The sequence below is a fragment of the Oculina patagonica genome, chromosome 14, assembly GCF_052425735.1.
Source record: "Oculina patagonica isolate OP01 chromosome 14, crgOcupat, whole genome shotgun sequence".
In the NCBI taxonomy this organism is placed as follows: domain Eukaryota; kingdom Metazoa; phylum Cnidaria; class Anthozoa; order Scleractinia; family Oculinidae; genus Oculina; species Oculina patagonica.
Window position 1 is genome coordinate 4,451,777 of NC_135771.1, and position 19,566 is coordinate 4,471,342.

General features: G+C 39.2%; 1 protein-coding gene, 1 non-coding gene and 2 pseudogenes across 2 annotated transcripts; all 4 read right to left on the reverse strand.

Annotated features, from left to right (window-relative positions):
* Nucleotides 1-2,915: 2,915 nt before the first annotated feature.
* Nucleotides 2,916-4,835, reverse strand: LOC144638418 (adenosine receptor A1-like). The gene has a single exon (XM_078497616.1). The coding sequence runs from the start codon at nucleotides 4,764-4,766 to the stop codon at nucleotides 3,801-3,803; it is 966 nt and encodes a 321-aa protein (XP_078353742.1). The 5' UTR covers nucleotides 4,767-4,835; the 3' UTR covers nucleotides 2,916-3,800.
* A 1,212-nt stretch (nucleotides 4,836-6,047) lies between these two features.
* On the reverse strand, nucleotides 6,048-6,133 carry Trnam-cau (transfer RNA methionine (anticodon CAU)). Its single transcript is given in 2 exon segments — nucleotides 6,048-6,083; nucleotides 6,097-6,133. It is a non-coding gene; the product is annotated as a tRNA-Met (tRNA).
* Nucleotides 6,134-11,313: 5,180 nt separating this feature from the next.
* On the reverse strand, nucleotides 11,314-13,624 carry LOC144638499 (uncharacterized; annotated as a pseudogene).
* A 1,904-nt stretch (nucleotides 13,625-15,528) lies between these two features.
* Nucleotides 15,529-19,112, reverse strand: LOC144638927 (nuclear receptor subfamily 2 group F member 5-like; annotated as a pseudogene).
* Between the last annotated feature and the right edge of the window lie 454 nt (nucleotides 19,113-19,566).

The window sequence follows — 19,566 nt, forward strand, 5'->3', positions numbered from 1 at the left end:
GCAGATAAACTTCCAAATGGAGCAAAAGCATGAGATATAAAGAAACAAGAGTAGGCAAAAAAGCCGCGAGCTAAAAGTGTGTTTATGTTCCTTCAGCAGGACAGCATTCGCGTTCCGCCGATACCGGCAAACAGCAGTTGGCGCCATTTTCAGTTACAAAGGACTGGTTCGTGTTCAGCTGAAGCGCATAAGCATGCTATTGTGTCGGCTTTTTCTTTGCACTGCCGCGTTAACAAACAAAAATAGCCATACAAACTGACAAAGAAAGCATTTTTTAACCAAACTCTAGAGTACTGTTTTCTCCTTTTTGTGGCTGTGTACGTGGCTCCTACACCCCTTTAGGACCCTGATGTATCAACAACTGCGCCGAAATCAAAAGACGCGGAATTATTGAAAAAAGATTAAGTGTACCTTACGTTTCCTGTCCTACAACAGAAAAATAACAAAAATTTCGGCTGGCACGATATCGGATGTTCCGACGCGAGATACACACAAACCACCTGATAATGGTACTGACTGCATGCTGACTAGTACAGTCTAGTACGTTGACTAGTACAGTCAACTCTCTCTAAAACTAGCCTGCTAGCATGCTCCCGATCGGTGAGCGAAGCGAGCCGAGCGTGAGGGCCACTTTCTCTTCCCGTTTTCTTTTCGCCCAATCCTCGACCGGAGAGCCTGTTCACAGGCTACTCTAAAATGGACACCGTCAGGACCGGCTCCAACTATCCGTTTTAGAGAGTTGTCCGTCTTGAGAGTAAGTTATAGTGAAATGACTGAAAAACGGTAAGGACGGGACCAACACCAGGCGTCCGAGTTGACTGTATAAGAATCCACTGCTGCGCATTTCAGGGTGTGGTTTCGCGTGATTAACACCCTCAACTAATGTCACGACAAGTGTGTCTTTTCTGCAATGTGCAAAATTACTGTTCAAATTGCTGGTAGGAAAACTGGAATTAATGATTCACTGAAAAACACCCCAAAAATGATGAAGAAAAGAGGAACAAAAATCATGATGAAAATATGACAAAATACTGATTTCTCACTTTAAAAACAAATGAAACCTCAAAATAACACTTTGCTAACTAACAAGGAATTAAAATAATTTAAATTTGGGAAGATTAAGTGGGATCACGAACAACAAACTTGAAAAAAAGAGGGAACTTGAAAAAATTACTGGCAAAGTTCATTAACCTGAGGGACAGTAGCCTGTTCCAGGCTCTCGGTTTGTGGGGGAAGAGCGAAAACGCGGGGCGAGCGAGCGAGGAAAGAACGTCTCCGCTCGTCTTTTCCGCGCTCGCCCGCTTTTTCGCTCTTTCCCCACAAACCGAGAGCCTGGAACAGGCTAGAGGGACAGTGACAACAGAAACAACAAATAGGAAAGGTAGTGGCTTTGAACTTTACATAAGTGATGCTTTATATTGAACAATAAATAGGATCTAGCTACTACGTAGCTGTGAACTTTTAAAATACTGATGAGTGACGGTTTTTTCACGTAATTTTACAAAGGCTTAAACATTTATAAGACTAACTAATAAAACAGGAATGAAATTTACTCTAAGGCCCGGTTCAGACGCCGATCTTTTCATGAGCCGAAGAGTGAATTCCTTGAATTAAGTACATGAAAAAATCGGCGTATGAATCAAATTAGAACGGCCATTTCAATTTGGAACGGCTCACCCGTTCTTCCCGCCTGGCTTGGCCGAGAATTTCGTCTGTGGAACGCCTTTGGATCGACTTTGATTCAGACGCCGTACTTTTCATGTGCCAATCCTAATTCAGTCATAAATTATTATATTGTGTTTTGACTGGTTTTATTGGAACTGTATTAGGAACGGCCTCGGAACGGCCAAAAAGTACGGCGTCTGAATCAAGTGGCGTACTTTTGTCAATTTGGGTCGGTCCAAATTCGAATTGAGTTCGGCTCATGAAAATTACGGCGTCTGAACCGGGCCTAACTTCGAAAGTCTCGGAACAAGGACACCATTGGTTGCAAAAACAATAGACAACAGGTCATAGCAATACCTTAACCTCAAAAACGCTCGTGTCTGTATACACTCGTAAAGAAATGAATTAAAACTGCGAGGCTTCTGAGATTGAGTACAAAGGCATATAGGTGGAACAACATGCATCTAATAAATAATTTACTTGTGCTCGATACAATTTTATTAACATACAGTCGAAGCTCTCTTAACGGACACTCTCGTAAGCGGACAGCTCTATTTACGGCCACCTTGTTTGAAACCCCGTTTTAACTCCCATACAAACTCTGTATTTTTACATTCTCGTAAGCGGACATTCCCGTAAGCGGCCGCGGACACTTGCAGAGATTACGACTTAGACTTTTTCTTTGTTTTTAAGCTCCAGTAGGCGGACACCCCAAAGAAAATCCTACTAATAACCTCTGTATCTTGTTTTCATCAATCAACTTCACATCGCCGTTCGTGATAATGATTTTACAGTAATTACAGGACCACATTTTAGTGCTTGTTTTGTCGTCATCCACGTCCGTCCAGTTATTGTTAGCTGAGCAAGCCCCCGTAAGCGGCCATCTTTCCCCTACACCTCCAGTGGCCGCAACGAGAACCATTCTCGTAAGCGGCCAGCTCCAGTTACGGACACTTTTTTCGCGTCCCGAGGGTGTCCGCTTACGAGAGCTTCGACTGTATTTATATTTTCATACATAATTGATTTAGTTTAGTGACATACTGTTGCTACAAAGAACATATGTTAATTATTCACTGTTTTCAAAAAACCCTTTTTTGTGCTTTATAGTATATATAAAGCTGTAAGAACTTTCCAGTGTCTGTGGAATTTTAAATCGAAGTGAAACTATTTCCAGAAGATTGTGGAAGTTTAAATCTCGTTTACTGCCAAACGATAACAAGTCAAGTGAAATAAATAATTATTTTGTGTACATAATATTTCATTCATTCTATGTTCTTTTGGCTCGTCACACAATCTTTCTCACACTTATCCTCCTCGCGTTTAGTGAGGTATAAGCATAGTCAAACTTTGACATAAGGTATACTACTAGTTGGCGGACCATGTCGGTTGTTTGCCACTGCCTGCTTACCTTGGGTCTATTTTACCTATAGGTCGAACGCACTCCCCTAATCTCTGATTACTACTAGTAAATAATTTACTTGTGCTCGATACAATTTTATTAACATATTCACATTTTCATACATAATTGATTTAGTGACATACTGTTGCTACAAAGAACATACCGTAATTATTCACTGTTTTCAAAAAACCCTTTTTTGTGCTATAAAGTATATATGAAGCTGTATATGAACTTTCCAGCATTTAATGATATAAGACAGTCACAGCATGCGCAGAAGTCGTGAAATCTTGATAGTTCAAGTACTTATGACTGTACTCGTGACTTACAAAAAAAGTAATAAAACCGATAGATTTTAAAAAAATTAATCAAAATCACTAAATAAAGTTGTAAACAATTTAACATTTCACAGCGGTAGGCAGGAGCCCATGGCTCCTGCGGTAGGCTAATACAATAATATCAACTGTAAACACAAATCACGACAAAATTACATTTTTCCGAGGGAATTAGGTTACCATTTATTTAAGGCGTATTTGTTAGCGATGTGCTACGTTCAAATAAATAAAAAACCCTCAACTGAATAATATTTAGTTAAGGTATTAAGTATGTGATAATTTAAAACATGCAAAGAGGGACTAGAATGGCTAAATGATTGGGGTGAATTTTTATAAACGGCAAATTTAAGATGAGCCATTCATGACGACCTGTGAATATAATAAATAAACCTTGTTCTTTTTTTTTACAGTTGTTGAGCTTGAGGCCTCGTTTCGTTTGCCTGTTGAGTAGTTTGCGACATTTCAATGTCTATTTGATCAAGGCGCGACCTACAGAAAATTGCCATAAACGAATTCCGAAATTGCTTCACGCGCCATCCATACAAAAACGGGTTAGCAATTGAGCTAACGCACAGAAGGAAATCGGCAAACTTCTTGCTTACGAAAAACCACGAAGTTACAAGACAGCTTTCACAGTTTGACTCAATTATTGTCACAACAAAATAAGGTATCTGCGTTAAAATTAACGCTAGGAGAATCAAAAACGCAGTGAAAGCGAATTCTTTTTCGCGCTTCAGATTTCGTAGGTGCTGTTCGGCTTTCTTGCCAGAAAGTTCTTCGCCTGGAAAAAACTTTCTTCTCCGTCGAATAATCCAGTAAATCATAAAGTACATAAGTCCGGTTGCTGACAGCGCAAACGTTATGTGTAAATGAACATCAATAGTGTCGTAAATTTCCTCGGGAATATTAGCGAGCTGGAGTAGGCTGAACACCAAACAGTAGGCCCAAATGGCGATAACCGCTATGGCGGAATGGGTGATTTTGATAGAGATGCGATAGTAGATGGGAAACGCTACTGCGATGAGCCGGTCAACTGACAAAGCAACAACCAACACTGTAGCTGAGTTATCGATGAAATAATCCATAATGTAGTCAAAATATGTCTGCCCGTCTTCATTTCTGATGCAGTAAAACTCATTCTTGGCAGATGTTGTGTCGCCAATTGCTCCAACGAGAAAATCGGTTGTAGCTAATCCAGTGATTAAAACCGCGAATGGACGCCTAAAGCACTTCAGCGGATCCTTAAATATCACGAAAAGTAGAAGGCCGTTAATTACGAGCGTGAAAATCGACGCGAGTAGATACAGAGCTCCCACTGTAGAACAAACGCCAATTCGCAATTTTTCCGGGATGTCACTTTCGTCTTCCATGAGGATTGGCGCGCGCTGTTCGTGTAATTTTTCGGAGGTGAACAAAAACTGTCGCTACAGGAAGCTTTAGTTCTTATATATGTATACAAATGAAGTAATCAACTCAGGAATTGTGCCAAATATGTTAAGGTCGCCGACCGGTATTTGCAAGTTAAACAGAAGCGCCCCGCAAGAGTTATAAACCCGATTGCGCGGTCTAATAAAACACGTATATTACTTTCGCATTTTACCTTGATAATTGTGTTGATTTTTAATTCATTTTTTAATCGGCTTCCTTTTATAAGTGCTGAAGGGATAAATGAAAAATTTCTTCTCCTGGTTAAACATTTCATTTTAATATTGACACACTGTTTTGCATTAAAATACAAAACTGGTTATCTCCGGGACATCAGTGTTTGGCTTACGACAATCGGGTAATAAATTGGTTATCACATTCTGGCTGTTATTAACCAACTGAGAAAATTATTTTGACATGAAACCCCTACCACAAAACTGTACCAAAAAACAGCGTGGAACCTACCGTAGTTTTGAAGCGTTGGATACGAAGTTTCGTATGTCACTAAGGGAACGAACTAGTTTAAAATAAGAAGGCTTTGTTTGCTTATTGAATGGTTTTTCACTCGACAAATGCTACGCCAGATTGCAAGAGATAATCTTTTTAAACAAATAGAATGTACAAAGTTCTTGTACCGGATTAAAAAGTTTTCTTTTTCTCATAAAGAGTTTTCTTTTTTGCTAATACGTGAATTGGATTGACATGTAATTAATTCTAGCAGTAAATTTGAATATTACTTCTTCACTGTCAGAAAGGATACTTCACAATTTAATATAGTAACGCGTTCAAGTAAGATTTCAAAGAAGTATCAATACAAATAAAAGCTATATTATTAAAAAGATACTATAAATTAAAAACATCGACTCGAACACAAAATACTAATCAAATGCCAAAACTCGCCAGCTGAATTGAAAATTTTCAACCAATATCTAAGTTGTTTTGCGGTTTTAATTAAAATTCTACACTTTATTTGTTCTTGACTTCGCCGGTCACCTGTGTTGAACTCAAGGGAAATATTGCCCTTGAAATAAGCTGAGAGACATTTTGCATAAATTATTGCAATCAGGTCAACATTATAATTTATAAGCCAGGGAAACCTTAATTACCCAGCACAACACTTAACCTAAAAAACATCATTTATTTTGTGTAAAAACGGAAGAGAAAAAAAAAAGGACTAAGAAAAAAAAAACGTATTTTAGAGAAAAAAAAAAAAGGAAAAAATTCCGTGCCCCGTGTGAGGATCGAACTCACGACCTTCAGATTTCTTACATTGATTATGAGACTGACGCGCTGCCTACTGCGCTAACGAGGCCGGATGAACAAGGAAGGTTAAATTTATTTATTTAAACAATAGCGGTCAACACGCACACACCTGGTCACGCATTCGCTGATTTCGAGTTTTTCATCGTTCCCAAATTAACGAGTAATTTGGGCAGTTTCGTGAAAGACTTTGAGAAGCTTCTTCCTCGCTCTCTAACCACATTCATTCACTTTTGTGGCTATTGAACTTGTTAGTTTTCTTATTTTTCGGCCACTTGCGAGATTTGCATTCTATTTTCTATTAATTTCTAACAAGAGGCTTATCGGTTTCACTGGCCTAACATTTTTCATTTTCCGCTACTTTCCCTTTTATTTACATTTTTCTTTCATTACTATCTTCTTTCCTTCTACCGGAAAGAATTCTTCCATTTTCAAATAAGCCTGGCAGTCATCACTTGTTCTAGCCCTCCTACATGGGATCGGAGTAAGAGGGGCTTCCAGCCGCCTGGCCGCAGGCGTTAGATTCTTGAGAAATGAGTTTGAAATACTTCCCCCGGGGTCCGCGAGAATTCAAGGCCGTGTTCACATTTAGTGCCTGGGCAATCTCGTTCCCAGGGTCTTCTCCGTTTGACCCTGGGGACGAGGTTGGTTCCTGGGCAAGGGCGAAAAAAGCGTCGTGTTCAGACACAGAAAACTAAAGTACATTGTACTAGGGCAACGTGCCCGAATTATGGCGTGGGTACTTGAAAAAATAGTTTACCATTCTCACTCATTAATTATGCCGCTCATTGTCCCAAATAGATTTGGAACGTTCATCCACCATGGGTGAACCACCACGCAGTGTACCCACCATGGGATGAACGTAACCACCACACAATGCACCGGAACCACCACACAGTGCACCAAAAGGACTGGGCACTACAAAGGATACAGTTCGCGTGACAATGAGGAAAAACATGACATGAGAGACATAGACATGAAGATCGTTCTACCATAGTAGTTGTGTTGTTTCTTGTACGTTGTTTCTTGTCTAGTACTTCGTAATTAGCATTTGTTATGTTCTGGTATCGTAATGTTTCCCATTATAAATATAGCTGAAAATCAGCGTTAGTTTGTTCACGTTGTTGTCTGCCGAGAGATTTTTCGTCTGTGCGCGTCCGGGAGTCGTCCGGGTCTGTTTGATTCTTTTATCATCCATCCGCTTCAGTCAACGGACTTATATAAAACGTGAAATAATGTTCTGAGATGGCGGTAGGATCGAACCATGGTCTTGCCTGAACTATAGTGGCATATACAACAGTGAACACGTAAAAAAGCCCACAGACTTGCGCTTTGCGTATGGTAGACAATGGTGCAAGAATGTCACAACGAACAAGCCGGAGTAAAAACTTAAACATTGCCCTGAAAAGTCTATATAACGAAACGCTCAATCAAACTGAAGCAATCAACATAAACTTAACGACGCCTAACGTCTCTCTAAAACAAGGTCATAGCTTTCTCGAAATAAAGCTACGCAAGACGTACGCAATCTCTTTTTTTCAAAAACCTAACATAAGGTCAACGCGCAAGAGTTCACTTAATCATGCAAACTATCTTGCAAATATATTTTAATTTTTTTGGTTAGATTTCCCATCATTTTCTCAACAAAGATTGCGTTAAATAGTAGCGTGACTTTCGATAAACGACATACGATACGCGGGAGTTATTAAAAGCAGCGAGAAAGGTCAAACGGTGTCTTGTTCACAGCGGCCCTGTATATTATAAGAATTAGAAATTTCTGTCTACTAAATCTTATAGATCCCATCATATAAAGTTAGTCTGTTTCGTTTATACACTGAAGTCTTCCATTCTAACTGCACAGAAGTATTTTGCTCTTGTGTTCTACGCAGCGATTTCTTGTAAAGTTTAACTTGAATTCTGTTAGTTTGCGCTAAACAGAATAAAATATCCTGCCGATCGTGCGGTGGCATAAAGCGCCCGGGATAAAGCTATAGTCTTCAATGAAAATCGTTCATGTTAAAAGTCACATCATCGATTGGTCATCGATTTCCAATATCAATCGATTAATTGACATCGATTAATATCGCTTATCATCGATTGGTAAGGCCGGGTTGTCAGGAGGTTCACTGTGTGGTGGTTCAGCCGCGTGATGGGTACACTGTGTGGTGGATGCCATGTGTCATTGGTGCACTGTGTGGTGGTTCATTGTGTGGTGGGTGCACTGTATGGTAGGTGCACTGTGTTGTGGTTCACCAGTGGTGGGTGCACTGTGTGGTGGTTACGCTCTGGTGGGTAACGTTCCAAACCCTGCTCCATTGTCCGGCGTGGAAAAGATATGGGAAAAGATTGTGGCCGAGGCAATGAGCGACTGGGTGAGAAAGCACTCTAGCTGTGTATTACGTCGCCGAAGGGGAGGTGGGAGGGTCGAAAATTTGTCCGGACTTCCCGGCTTGCTTATCTCTTTCGAAATGTCCCGAAACTAAGCAAAGAGATCTTTAAATACCGCGATTGTGCACATGCTGATTAGGCATTACATAATACAACTATCTATAAACAAACAGGGTTATGTAATCCACGCACTTGTGAATTCCGCGTCATAATTATGAATGAGAATAGTTTACCATTCTCACTCATTAATTATGCCGCTCATTGTCCGGCGTGGATAAGATATGGGAAAAGATTGTGGCCTACGGCTGCTCACGCACCTTGCTGCTTCAGTATAAACGCCAAAAGATCTCCACATTTACAGGAAATAATCCACAAAATACACCTTCTCCCCAAAACTCAGAAAACCCCTCAAACCCCAACCGGTATATCCAACCACGAGAGAGGCCCAACGCAGCTAGTGGGGTTACTTCCCTACACCATATAATAGCATGTATTTAGATCGTGGCTTATAATGAGAGTGAAGAAAAGAGTAAAGAAAACGCCAAGACCTAGGGCGGGCAGAATAACACCAGTGATGTCTGCGGAGAAAGGAAAACGTAAGACAAAAACGAAAAAAGAACAAAAGGGAAAAAACCCCACTAGCCAAGCCGGACCAGGAATCCGTCGTAAACGGATTATAGGGTGTAAATTAGAATACCCTTCTGATCGCGACAAGGCCAGTGGAGGGGGTGGACTGACTATTTTTTATTATTTTTAAAATGACATAATATTTAAAATTGTTAAAATTCTAGCTAGGGGAGAAGTTAAGGATAAACATAATTCCCGTATAACCCAGGTTGTAGCGTCTAAACGTGGATAAAATGCTAAACTCCATGGATAAAAACGGCCGACCGGCGAGCTTTTAATAATTACAAACTAAACCTACAGAGATATACAATTGTCTATTTAAAGTTCCGCACTGGGATGTGTTAGGTAACAAACCTTACGTTAACCCAACTTGTTAACACTTTAACCTAAGCTCATTAACAATCAAACAGTAGTAAGCTCTTAAACAAAAGTCCACACATGGCAACTTCTGTATTTTTCTTGACATGAAAGCTTATAAATTCCAGACCGATAAACCATAACTAAGCACCTAACACACCAACACTTAAAAGGGCCGACACATGACTGTTGCCAAATACCCTCGATACCCAATTCAAACTTTAAACAAAGACGACGCATGGCTCTTGCCAACTTAGCTCGACACATGAGCACGCTTGAGACCAAAACCGTAGCACGTCGTGAAACAAATTGTGCTCAACAAAGGAGCGAACATAGCTATAGCCGACACACGGCATGTTCCAATTTCTACTCGACACACGAGCGAACGTTTTAGCTACAACCGACACACGGCATCTGCCAATTTCTGCTCGACATAGGAGCGAACGTTTTAGCTATAACAGCCGACACACGGCGTCTGCCAATCTCTGCTCGACACACGAGCGACGGAACGTTTTAGCTATTACAGCCGACACACGGCGTCTGCCAATCTCTGCTCGACACACGAGCGACGGAACGTTTTAGCTATTACAGCCGACACACGGCATCTGCCAATTTCTGCTCGACACACGAGCGAACGTAAGCTACTACAGCCAACACTCGGCGTCTGCCAATCTCTGCTCGACACACGAGCGAACGTAGTTAAGCTACTACAGCCATAATAAACGGCGTCTGCTAATAAATTGCCATAAACAGAACTAGATATAAAGCACTCTACGCGATAAACAAACGAGATAGCAAACGAAAAAGAAAGCACATAAATGTTTTAAAATACCGAGTAATTGTTGTATACGTTGTCCCGCTTCTCCGGAAAGCTGTGGAACTGGAAAAGCGGCAGAGACTGGATATAAGCTGAAATACAGTGTAGGTCCTGTAGTTTAACAGCAGCGGCAGGGTAGGTACAGCCATTAACTTGCTTGGGCTTCGGCGACGTACGGCGAGAGTATAAGAAAATTCGTCCGGACTTCCCGGCTTGCGTATCTCTTTCGAAATGTCCCGAAACTAAGCAAAGAGATCTTTAAATACCGCGATTGTGCACATGCTGATTAGGCATTACATAATACAACTATCTATAAACAAACAGGGTTATGTAATCCACGCACTTGTGAATTCCGCGTCATAATTATGAATGAGAATAGCATGTCATATGTGCCCAGCCTGCATGAATTGCACTCGGGCACCGCGCCCAGGCACCAACTGTGAACACAGCATCAGTTACTTTATTCCTCTGCTTTAAAGTCAGTTCTACTTTTAATAAGTCTTATATCGATTGATAAAAGTTTAAAATTTCATTTTATTATCATTTTCACTTTTTTCGTAAGTAATAACAACGACTGTTTTCTGTTCAGTTTTATACGAAGTTTTCCCTTAGTAATATTAGTCGTACTATGACCTACTATAGCTTTTATTTATACTCTTTATCGTGTTATAGATTGTTTTACCACAGAAAATATAGACAGCAAACTGATACTGACGGCGTAGTGCCGTCTATATTTTCCGGTTTAACTAATTTACTAATTCAGGTCTTCAAGAGATCCGGCACCATTGGTTTGTCGCTGTGATATTGCAGATTTCTCTTCTATTTAAATTTCTTTAGGGTGGTCTGCCTGTTGTTTTATAGGCAAAGTAGCCTGTTCCAGGCTCTCGGTAGTTGGGGTAGAGCGAAAAACACGGGCGAGCGAGGAAAATTCGTCCCCCTCTTTTTTTTTCTCACTCGCCCGCATTTTTCGCTCTCCCCCCAGCTACCGAGAGCCTGGAACAGGCTGTAGGCAAAGAGCCACCCTGGTAGAGTTTTTAATATTGTTTCAAAACAGGGAAAAAAAGATAAATCGGAAGTGGCTTACCGATTTTTCGGCAGAACATAACAAACTAGCTTTTTTATAATATTTTATTCCATTTATAGAGTATCGTATGGGGTAGTATTGAATCGAGTTAAATCTTTTGAAGATCTGTACCAACTGAAACGGCTCAGTAACACACCCACTGCTTTTAGGCGCCCACGATCAGAACACTTCACTGTGAATACATTCAGAGCAGGTTTGTTTAGATAGCGAAAAAAATGATGTCACCAACTGTCTCAGGCATTATTAACAACGGAAAACAGAATAAATTTTACTTCTCAAGGAAAAACGTGCACGTGAACGCTTGAGCGTTGAAAAACTATCAACGGATGAGCCGATAGCCAATCACCGATTTCACCACAGCAAACTTATAAATCATTATTAAATTGTTTTGAAATGAGGAGCAATGTCACAATACTTAAGGTCATTTTTCTGATTAGTTTCAAATTGAATGAAACCTCAAAATAACAGTTTTCTAACATAGGAAAACAACAAAGGAGGAATAAAAAAAACGCAAAAATAAACAAGGATGGTTTTGATCGACAAACATAAAAACATTTTGCCAATTTTTTCATGATGCGTTGTCCATGACGCAGCTCCTTTAATTAGCGCGATGTGTCTTATGTTTTGTGGAGATTGAGATTATTCGTCTTTAAAGCAACTGAAAAAAGAAAACATAAACAAAAACTGCTCAATCCTGATCATGAGTAGCTAACTAGTCACGGCTAGACCCTGTGCAACAAAAAAATGAATTCGCGCTTTTAATTTTCTGTCTCTGTCGGGTATTCTGACTCTCGTTATTAAATGTTCTTTCGTGCGATGATGAAAGTCCTACACGACAGTTTACTTTAAAAATATAAAACACTAAACTGACAAAATATATAAACCATTGAAAGAAATTAATGGCCACACAACAAATTTCCGTCGTTTGGCTAGAACCAGCTGTACTACAGATATAACTAGAGATATGTCCCCCGTTAACTAATTACCTGGTCTTTAGAATGTGCTTTATCGATCGCGAATACTCAGGAATTCGTGAAATAAGTACTAGAGGGTTCAAAGCGGAGCTCAGAAACAGCAACATTAAAGCTACATTACTAAGAACTACGAACCCTCTTTCCTTCATAGCAGTCGTCGTCACACGTTATTTCGATGATTTTTACAGCGTAGAACAAAATTAAAGAGAACAGCACCGGTAGCAAAATGCTGAATAAAGTGACCAATAGTTTGTAAACCAATTGGGAATTTCTCTTCTTGGTTTCGCGGGCAAACATTTGGGCGAGTGGGAGGCCACTGTTTATGGCAGACACACGGGCTTGCTTCTTAAAATTTCGTAATCTTGCCGCGCAAGACGCGAGTATACCACAAGCTGGAAGCAAAATAAATACGTGAAGATAAACCATGTAAAAGAAAGTCTTTGAGACGGGGAGAAAAAGAAGAGCGCAAAACACGAAGCACGTAACGGCTGCTGTAACGCTCACGACTTTCGCACGCTTAAGCGTCAACCATTTTGTGTTAAAATGCGGACAGAGAACGGCGGTAGATCGCTCAGTTGAAATGGTAAACAAGAAAAGCGTCGCAGTTCCAATAACGAAATTGAGCAAGAAAGCTTCCAGGTCAAGCACTACCGTTGGAAGCGACTTATCGGGCCGTTGTCCCCGTAGCACATTCAAAACGCCATTAAAGGGCAGTACGATTATTCCCGCGAAGAGGTGCGCTGCTGTTAACGCGATGTTGAAAACGTTTGTCGGTCTGTTGAAGCATTTTAAAGGGTCTCTCTTGACAACGTAAAGGATAAAAGTATTTCCTGCCGAGGCGACGAGACCAATCACAAGAAAAATAACTCCAAAAGCGGTGCGAATATCTCCGTTAGTGTTTTCAGCGTTTGGAGTGGAATTCTCCAAAACAGTAGTGTCATCAGCCATTTCATTCGTAGATAAATTTTCTTGGTTTCAACTGACGGTTGACTAAGAAATAGATGAAAAAGATATGGCAAGTCAATACGATACTCAGTGCTGTTTTAACAGCTTACTTTTCTTTGCCTGTTACAAAGACTACAGACTATTCTATCGCTGTCAGCTTTATGCAAATACTGCGGGGTAAGTACGTCAAATAGTGCAAAATGAGAATTTTCTTTTTCGAAGTTGAAGATTGAAAATCGATTGAAAATCTGTAAAAACAAAGGCAAACAATAGTTCCCAGCATGTGTTTGAAACTAAACGATATGCTCAGTCGAGAAAATTGCTACAGAACAATAATTAATTTTTCGCCTGTGCGAGGAAATTGTTTTCACGGACAATAAATGATCCGGAGTCAGTTTGTACCATCTGCCGCGGTCTGTCGAGGTTTATTAATACACGGTGACAGCTGACAAAAAATTGAAGGGAAACTCACCATTGCTGGCTATCCAGAGAGAAAATTAGTCCTTCTAAATTAGCAGTGAATTATTTTGATCATTTATCCGGCGTATCCGACAATTTAGAACAGCGTTCATTAAAAAATGGGAGTGTTTCTTGTCTAAGAAAATGATACATTTAATAAGTGCGACTTTTGAGATTTTACGATTCTAAAATATGACATTTGCCGTCTTCTTACTTTTTGAATTAGTTATAAGGCTTGAACTGCTTAATATTTTACTCTTCATGTTGTCTTTCTGTGTGTTTTGATAGCTTGTATGGAGTTAAAGCTATAATAACTAGGAGGGGTGGGATAGGAGGGAATCCAAGAGACAATGGTACAGAGGCGGGAAGATCAGACCACCTGCCTCCCCTCCCCCACTAACTAGCTTATAGCCGTGTTTTATAATCTGAGTGTGTGTTTTTACTGCACGTTTTCCTGGCGTGAAGACAAACTGATTCCGGTAAAGCAAGACACGAGTTATCAGAGTCTTAAAGTGATTGAAAAAAAAAACCCGAACTTATATTTAAAGTGACATCATTTGTGTAATACCAGCCGCCTCTCATTCGCTCCCGTTCGCACGTTTAGTTGTCGCGGGAGCGAATGAGAGGCGGCTGTATTCGCAGGCTACCATTTTTGTGGCGTTGCCTTCTTCAATTGACTGAAAGAAAGTGTTAAATATTGGTTACACGCAAGATCTTCGCTAAAGATCATCTTTTTTATTTGATATTTTTTTTTTAAAAAAATTGCTTTTTGAAGAAACAGCCCAGTTCTAATTGACCGACATGAATGTGACGCATATTTTAGGTTTTACTGAGGTATACTCAAGAACATGATTGATTTCAACAAATAAATTCTCCCCATTGTTCTCCATACATTTCTTATAACAATAGTCGGGAGAAAATGAATCGGATTTTTTTCTCATTATTTACGGGAGTTACTTTGCATCGATATATTGGCTACAGATCATTTATAAAGTCACTGGGCCAGAAGAGATTAAATCAGGTTTTTTTAGTCAGTTCTTTTTATTATCGATTATACATTTTACATCAAAGATCTACCTCTAAAAATCATTTTTTTCTCGAATGCTATAAAGAGAGGAAATGTGTTTATAATATTAATTTACAAAATGCTTTATACAATATATGGAGATCTTTGTGAAATATTGAAGGGATGTTATCATTACTTAGCTATTTACAATATATTATTGTTTTTCCATTGTGTTTGTAACAAAGGACACAAGATTTCTGTAAGTTTCTTTTCAGTTTTTTTCTCTACTATTCTCCATACTATACCGCAATATTTTAAAAGTTCACGACCCTATAAGGGTGCTTAATGTTCAATATTTTATGTTTAATTCAAGTCTTTTGATAGCCCGCAATGAAATTTGTATGTTATTTTACTAGGCTTAATTTATACGTCGCATTTGAAGTTACTTCTTTTCTAAAGTGCTGGCGAAACTTAGTTAAATTACTTTCAAACTGCATGCTATCTTGAAAAAAACAAAGAGTTTTCTTAGATAAAAAAACACGAAAGAAAAGTTAATAAAGACGGTAACTACTGAGAAAGATTGATAGCAATTACAAACGGACAAACTTGAAAAAATTGGCCAACGTTTTTAAGATTCGCCGTCCGCTACTTAAAATTTCTACAACAAAGTTGTTTCCATTTTAGTACGATTGTAATTACATTCAACATGACTTAAATGCCACGTATAAATAACACCTTATTGAAATTTGTCGTTTTCCTGTCTAGTCTATTTGCTCAGCGTTTTGTTTGCCTACTGGTGGCTTTTAAAGCGCGCCTCCTTATAAGATGTCACGGGTGAGGGCATATCGCTCACAAGTTGGTTTCTAATCACACCAGCAATAGACGAGTGATGCAGAATCTTGGAAAAGAACAAAAACTCTAGATCGTTTGCGTTCACTGCTCGAAGTCCCATCAATTTGAGGAGTATTTTGCCAAATCGAAACGTTTCGTCGGGAAAACGGTTCTTACAGTAGCGTTCCATGGCAGATAACACAACCTCTTGGCTTGTTTCTGCGTCTGGCAGACAACGAGCTTCGGCGCTGTCTAGAATGAAGGAAAAACAGTGTGAGGTTACTTTGATGACCTTGCAAGTTGAATTTTAAGTGGTCAGTTTTATCGAAGAAAACTTAAATCAGCTCACTTTCAAGACTAGGGTAGAAGAAGTGAGCAAACTCCCAACTACAGTTAGCCATTTGTACTCATTCTGGGCGTAAATTTTATTATGTATACTAGGTTGCGTTGAATAACAAATTATCAAATTCTCCCAGGTAGTCTCTTAAAATACCAGCTTTAGAATTTTTGTTAGGTTTTTCAAACATCTTGCCGATATCCATTAACATTAGAGCCCCCCTCGCCTTCTCTTATTCCCCAAAAACTTTCCCTTGTGTTTTCTTTTTCCCTAAAAGTATTTTGTCGTTTTTTGTGATCCGTGTTCCCTAATATATCAGAAACACAGCTTTTGTTCCCATGTTCCCAGCTTTATTTATTTTGTTCCCTTGTTCCCAATACTTTATGGCTACGTTCCCTGAAATCCCTGGGAGGGGTTCACGTCATTGGGGGTAAAGAGACGCTGCGAGTGTTTAGAGTCTTACCCAAAAACAAAAAAGAAAAATAGTCAAAAGCCCCTGGCAGGGCCTTAACCTTATAATGATATTCGGATCTGGGGACCAACACATGCATTTGCTATAGGCCATCGCGCTTCCCATAACCAATGGGCAAAACAAATTTGATTTGAGAGTCTTTACCGTCTGTTTTTAAAATTAAGTTTACTTTAGGAACTTGATAGCAATTAATATATTTTTTCTCACCTGAAGAAAATAACACCATCACTTTCAGACATGCGTATTCAGCCTCCTCCAAACCACGCAGGCGCAGCAAACACTCGTGAAAATTGGCCAGTGTCTGTTTCAATCGAAGTTTTCGCTCATTACACATTCCTACACATGTCTCAATCTCGTACGCCAGGGCAACGGAATCGATTTGTAGATCATACTGGGCAGCGAAAAGAATGAACAAATCACTCCAGCAACATCGCAACATGGCGTACTGTTCACAGATATCAAGGTTGGAAAACATAGGCACGTGTTTTGCCCATTTCAAGGCTGCAGAAAATAAGGTCCAGACCTTATGGCATGGACTGGACTCCATGGTCGGGGAGCTTGGAGCAGCAGTTATGGACGCTCTGGCACTTCTTTCCAACTGGGTCAGAAGTGTTATGAGGTCGTACTGAGAAGTGAACGACTTCGAAGACCTTGATAGGTATGAGTACTTTGTGGGCCGTCCTCTTCTGATGGCTGAAATAAATTCGAATATTCATGAGATGCATGCTAAACGAAATCACACAACTTTGTTATAATATAACTTCTAAACACATTTGTGCGCAAAAATTCACTCTTTTTTAGATAAACGTAACTCTTTGCTTGTCGTTATATTTTAACTTGGTAACAACTTTGTTATAATATTGTTTCTAAACATACTTGCGCGCAACAATTCAATCTTTTTATGGTATAAATTAAGTAAACTCTTTATTTGTTGTCATGATAATTTTACTTGACAGGATGTCGTAGAAAAGTCGTTAATTTTATGTGAATCTTAAGGTAATTTAATTAGGAACTTTCACAAAATATATCTTGAAAACAGTCCAACACATCAACATTCTGTTGCCAAGGATAAATAAATATTCGTGAAAAGCCTTTTCAAAAACTAATTTTGAGCCCGACTCTTAATTGCATTAAAAATTTACAAGTGCGGTTCGCGCCAAGGTTTGGTAATTAAATTTTTCAGCTTTAATGGACGAATTGCCATTGACAGCAACTCAATTTCTTTAGAGCTTTTATTGTTAAAACTGCTACTTTCTCTTCAAAGCTTTGTATTGTACTTATCAAGACCAACAAAAATGATCAAATTTTTTTGGTTATATCGACTTCAGCTGTTGTATAACGTATTCTGAACGTTTTTCGTCAATGTTCTAAATTGTATGTCGAGGTATATATCTGCTGGCAGAAATGGTCAGTTCAAGCCCGCTTAGAAAACTTAAATTTTAAGAAGTCATTAAACTTAGTAAATACTTCCAGTGACACAGACTAAAGAGGAAAAATGAATTTCTGCTGAAGGAAAATCGTGTGATGAATGCATAACTTTATTCTCGAGAATACCCAAACGCAAACTATTTGGAAAGAAAAAAAATTCCCACTTAAAACTTACAAAGAAGATATTACTTGGAAAACGAGCAACATCAACTTCATATGAAAACGTCTTCTGAAGCAAACTGAGTAAATATGTGGATAAAAAGTCATCATTTATTTTTTCATTAAAATAGACTGAGAAAAAGCCAACTCGAAAGTGAGCTTCACAATTCAATTAAACTCTTGTTAAGAACCTCGCTTAAAAGTTAGGTCGCTTTGTATCTAGGTTTAACTGGTTGAAGAGAGAAAGATACCTTAATGATATCAAACGGTCGTGCTTATTATACTAATATGTCATGATGATATCAGCGTGATAGATAAGTCCATTGACAATTTCCAAAGAGGACATAATTTTCTATACAGCAGAAAAAATGTCCAATTCAATTTAACTTTTGTCAACTGGTAAAAATAGTCTTTAACTTAGGTGGCTTTTACAACTGTGGTGAAACATAGGACTTTTTCGAGAAAAATACCGCATTGATCTTAATATCTAAATGGTTGCGCGTATGTCGCACAAGTAAAAGATGAATGCACAATCGTTTTGAAAAGAGGATATAAATTCCTATACTGCACGAAAACATTCCAAATCCATTTACTTTTTTCATAAACAACATAAACGTCTTAGTCTTTATAACTGGGTTATAGGATGTCAGGTTATCTAGAGGGAAATATCACACTGATATCTAACGGTCACACTTACGTCATGCCGACAAGAAATTAGAGGAAATTCAAGGGTCGTTTTCGAAAGAGGACTCAAAGCAAATTCATACACTGCAAGCCTTACCGTCTCTTCGCATGCCAACTTTGACGCATTTCTCGAATCTGCAGTGTTGGCATTGTGTTCGGTTCTGACGATCGATGCGGCAGCTTCCCAGAGGACTCACAAGTGTAAGACAACTTGTAACGAACCGTTCGGTTAAAGAAGCATTTGCACCCCTCGCAAGTGAACACACCATAGTGTCGGCCAGAGGAAGGCGCGTTACACACAGCACAATCAATCGTCTTTTCTGGGTTATCGTACCAATAAACCTCGTGAAGTTGCGACCAAGACATGTTTTTTTTTTTCTAGGTTTGAGAACTATTTCTCTCAGTGCACGACCGCTTAGAATAACACACCCTGATTTTGGAGCCCAGTTATGTGTGACATAAACCTTAATAAATTTTTAATGCGTTGCTCTAGAGCTTTTTATTGGATGCTTGAGTGTGGAATTAACCGGTATAGGACAAAGGTTGCCAACTTGTCAAATGTGAAATAGAGCATTGTTCTAACAAAATCTCGATTGTTCTTTGCATTCCGTTAAACATTTTTTTAAGACTTGTGTTTGGTACTTTGGTATGCAGCTGAATGGGCCACCCTGGCTGAATAAAGATTAGTTACTCGTGCCACTTGTTTACCCTTCGCGCATTCAAGTTGCTTATTTCCCAATCGTTTAATACACGGTAATTTTAGTCACCTGTCAGACATTCATAAGGTCGGCAACCTTTTCAAAACAACTTTATGTCGGGGCTCCTCTTGGTTAGAAAAGAAAGAGGTAAAATATGAATAAATATCACCCTGGTGGCCGGTTTTTATTGAAGTTTACTAAACACGTAGCTTAAATATA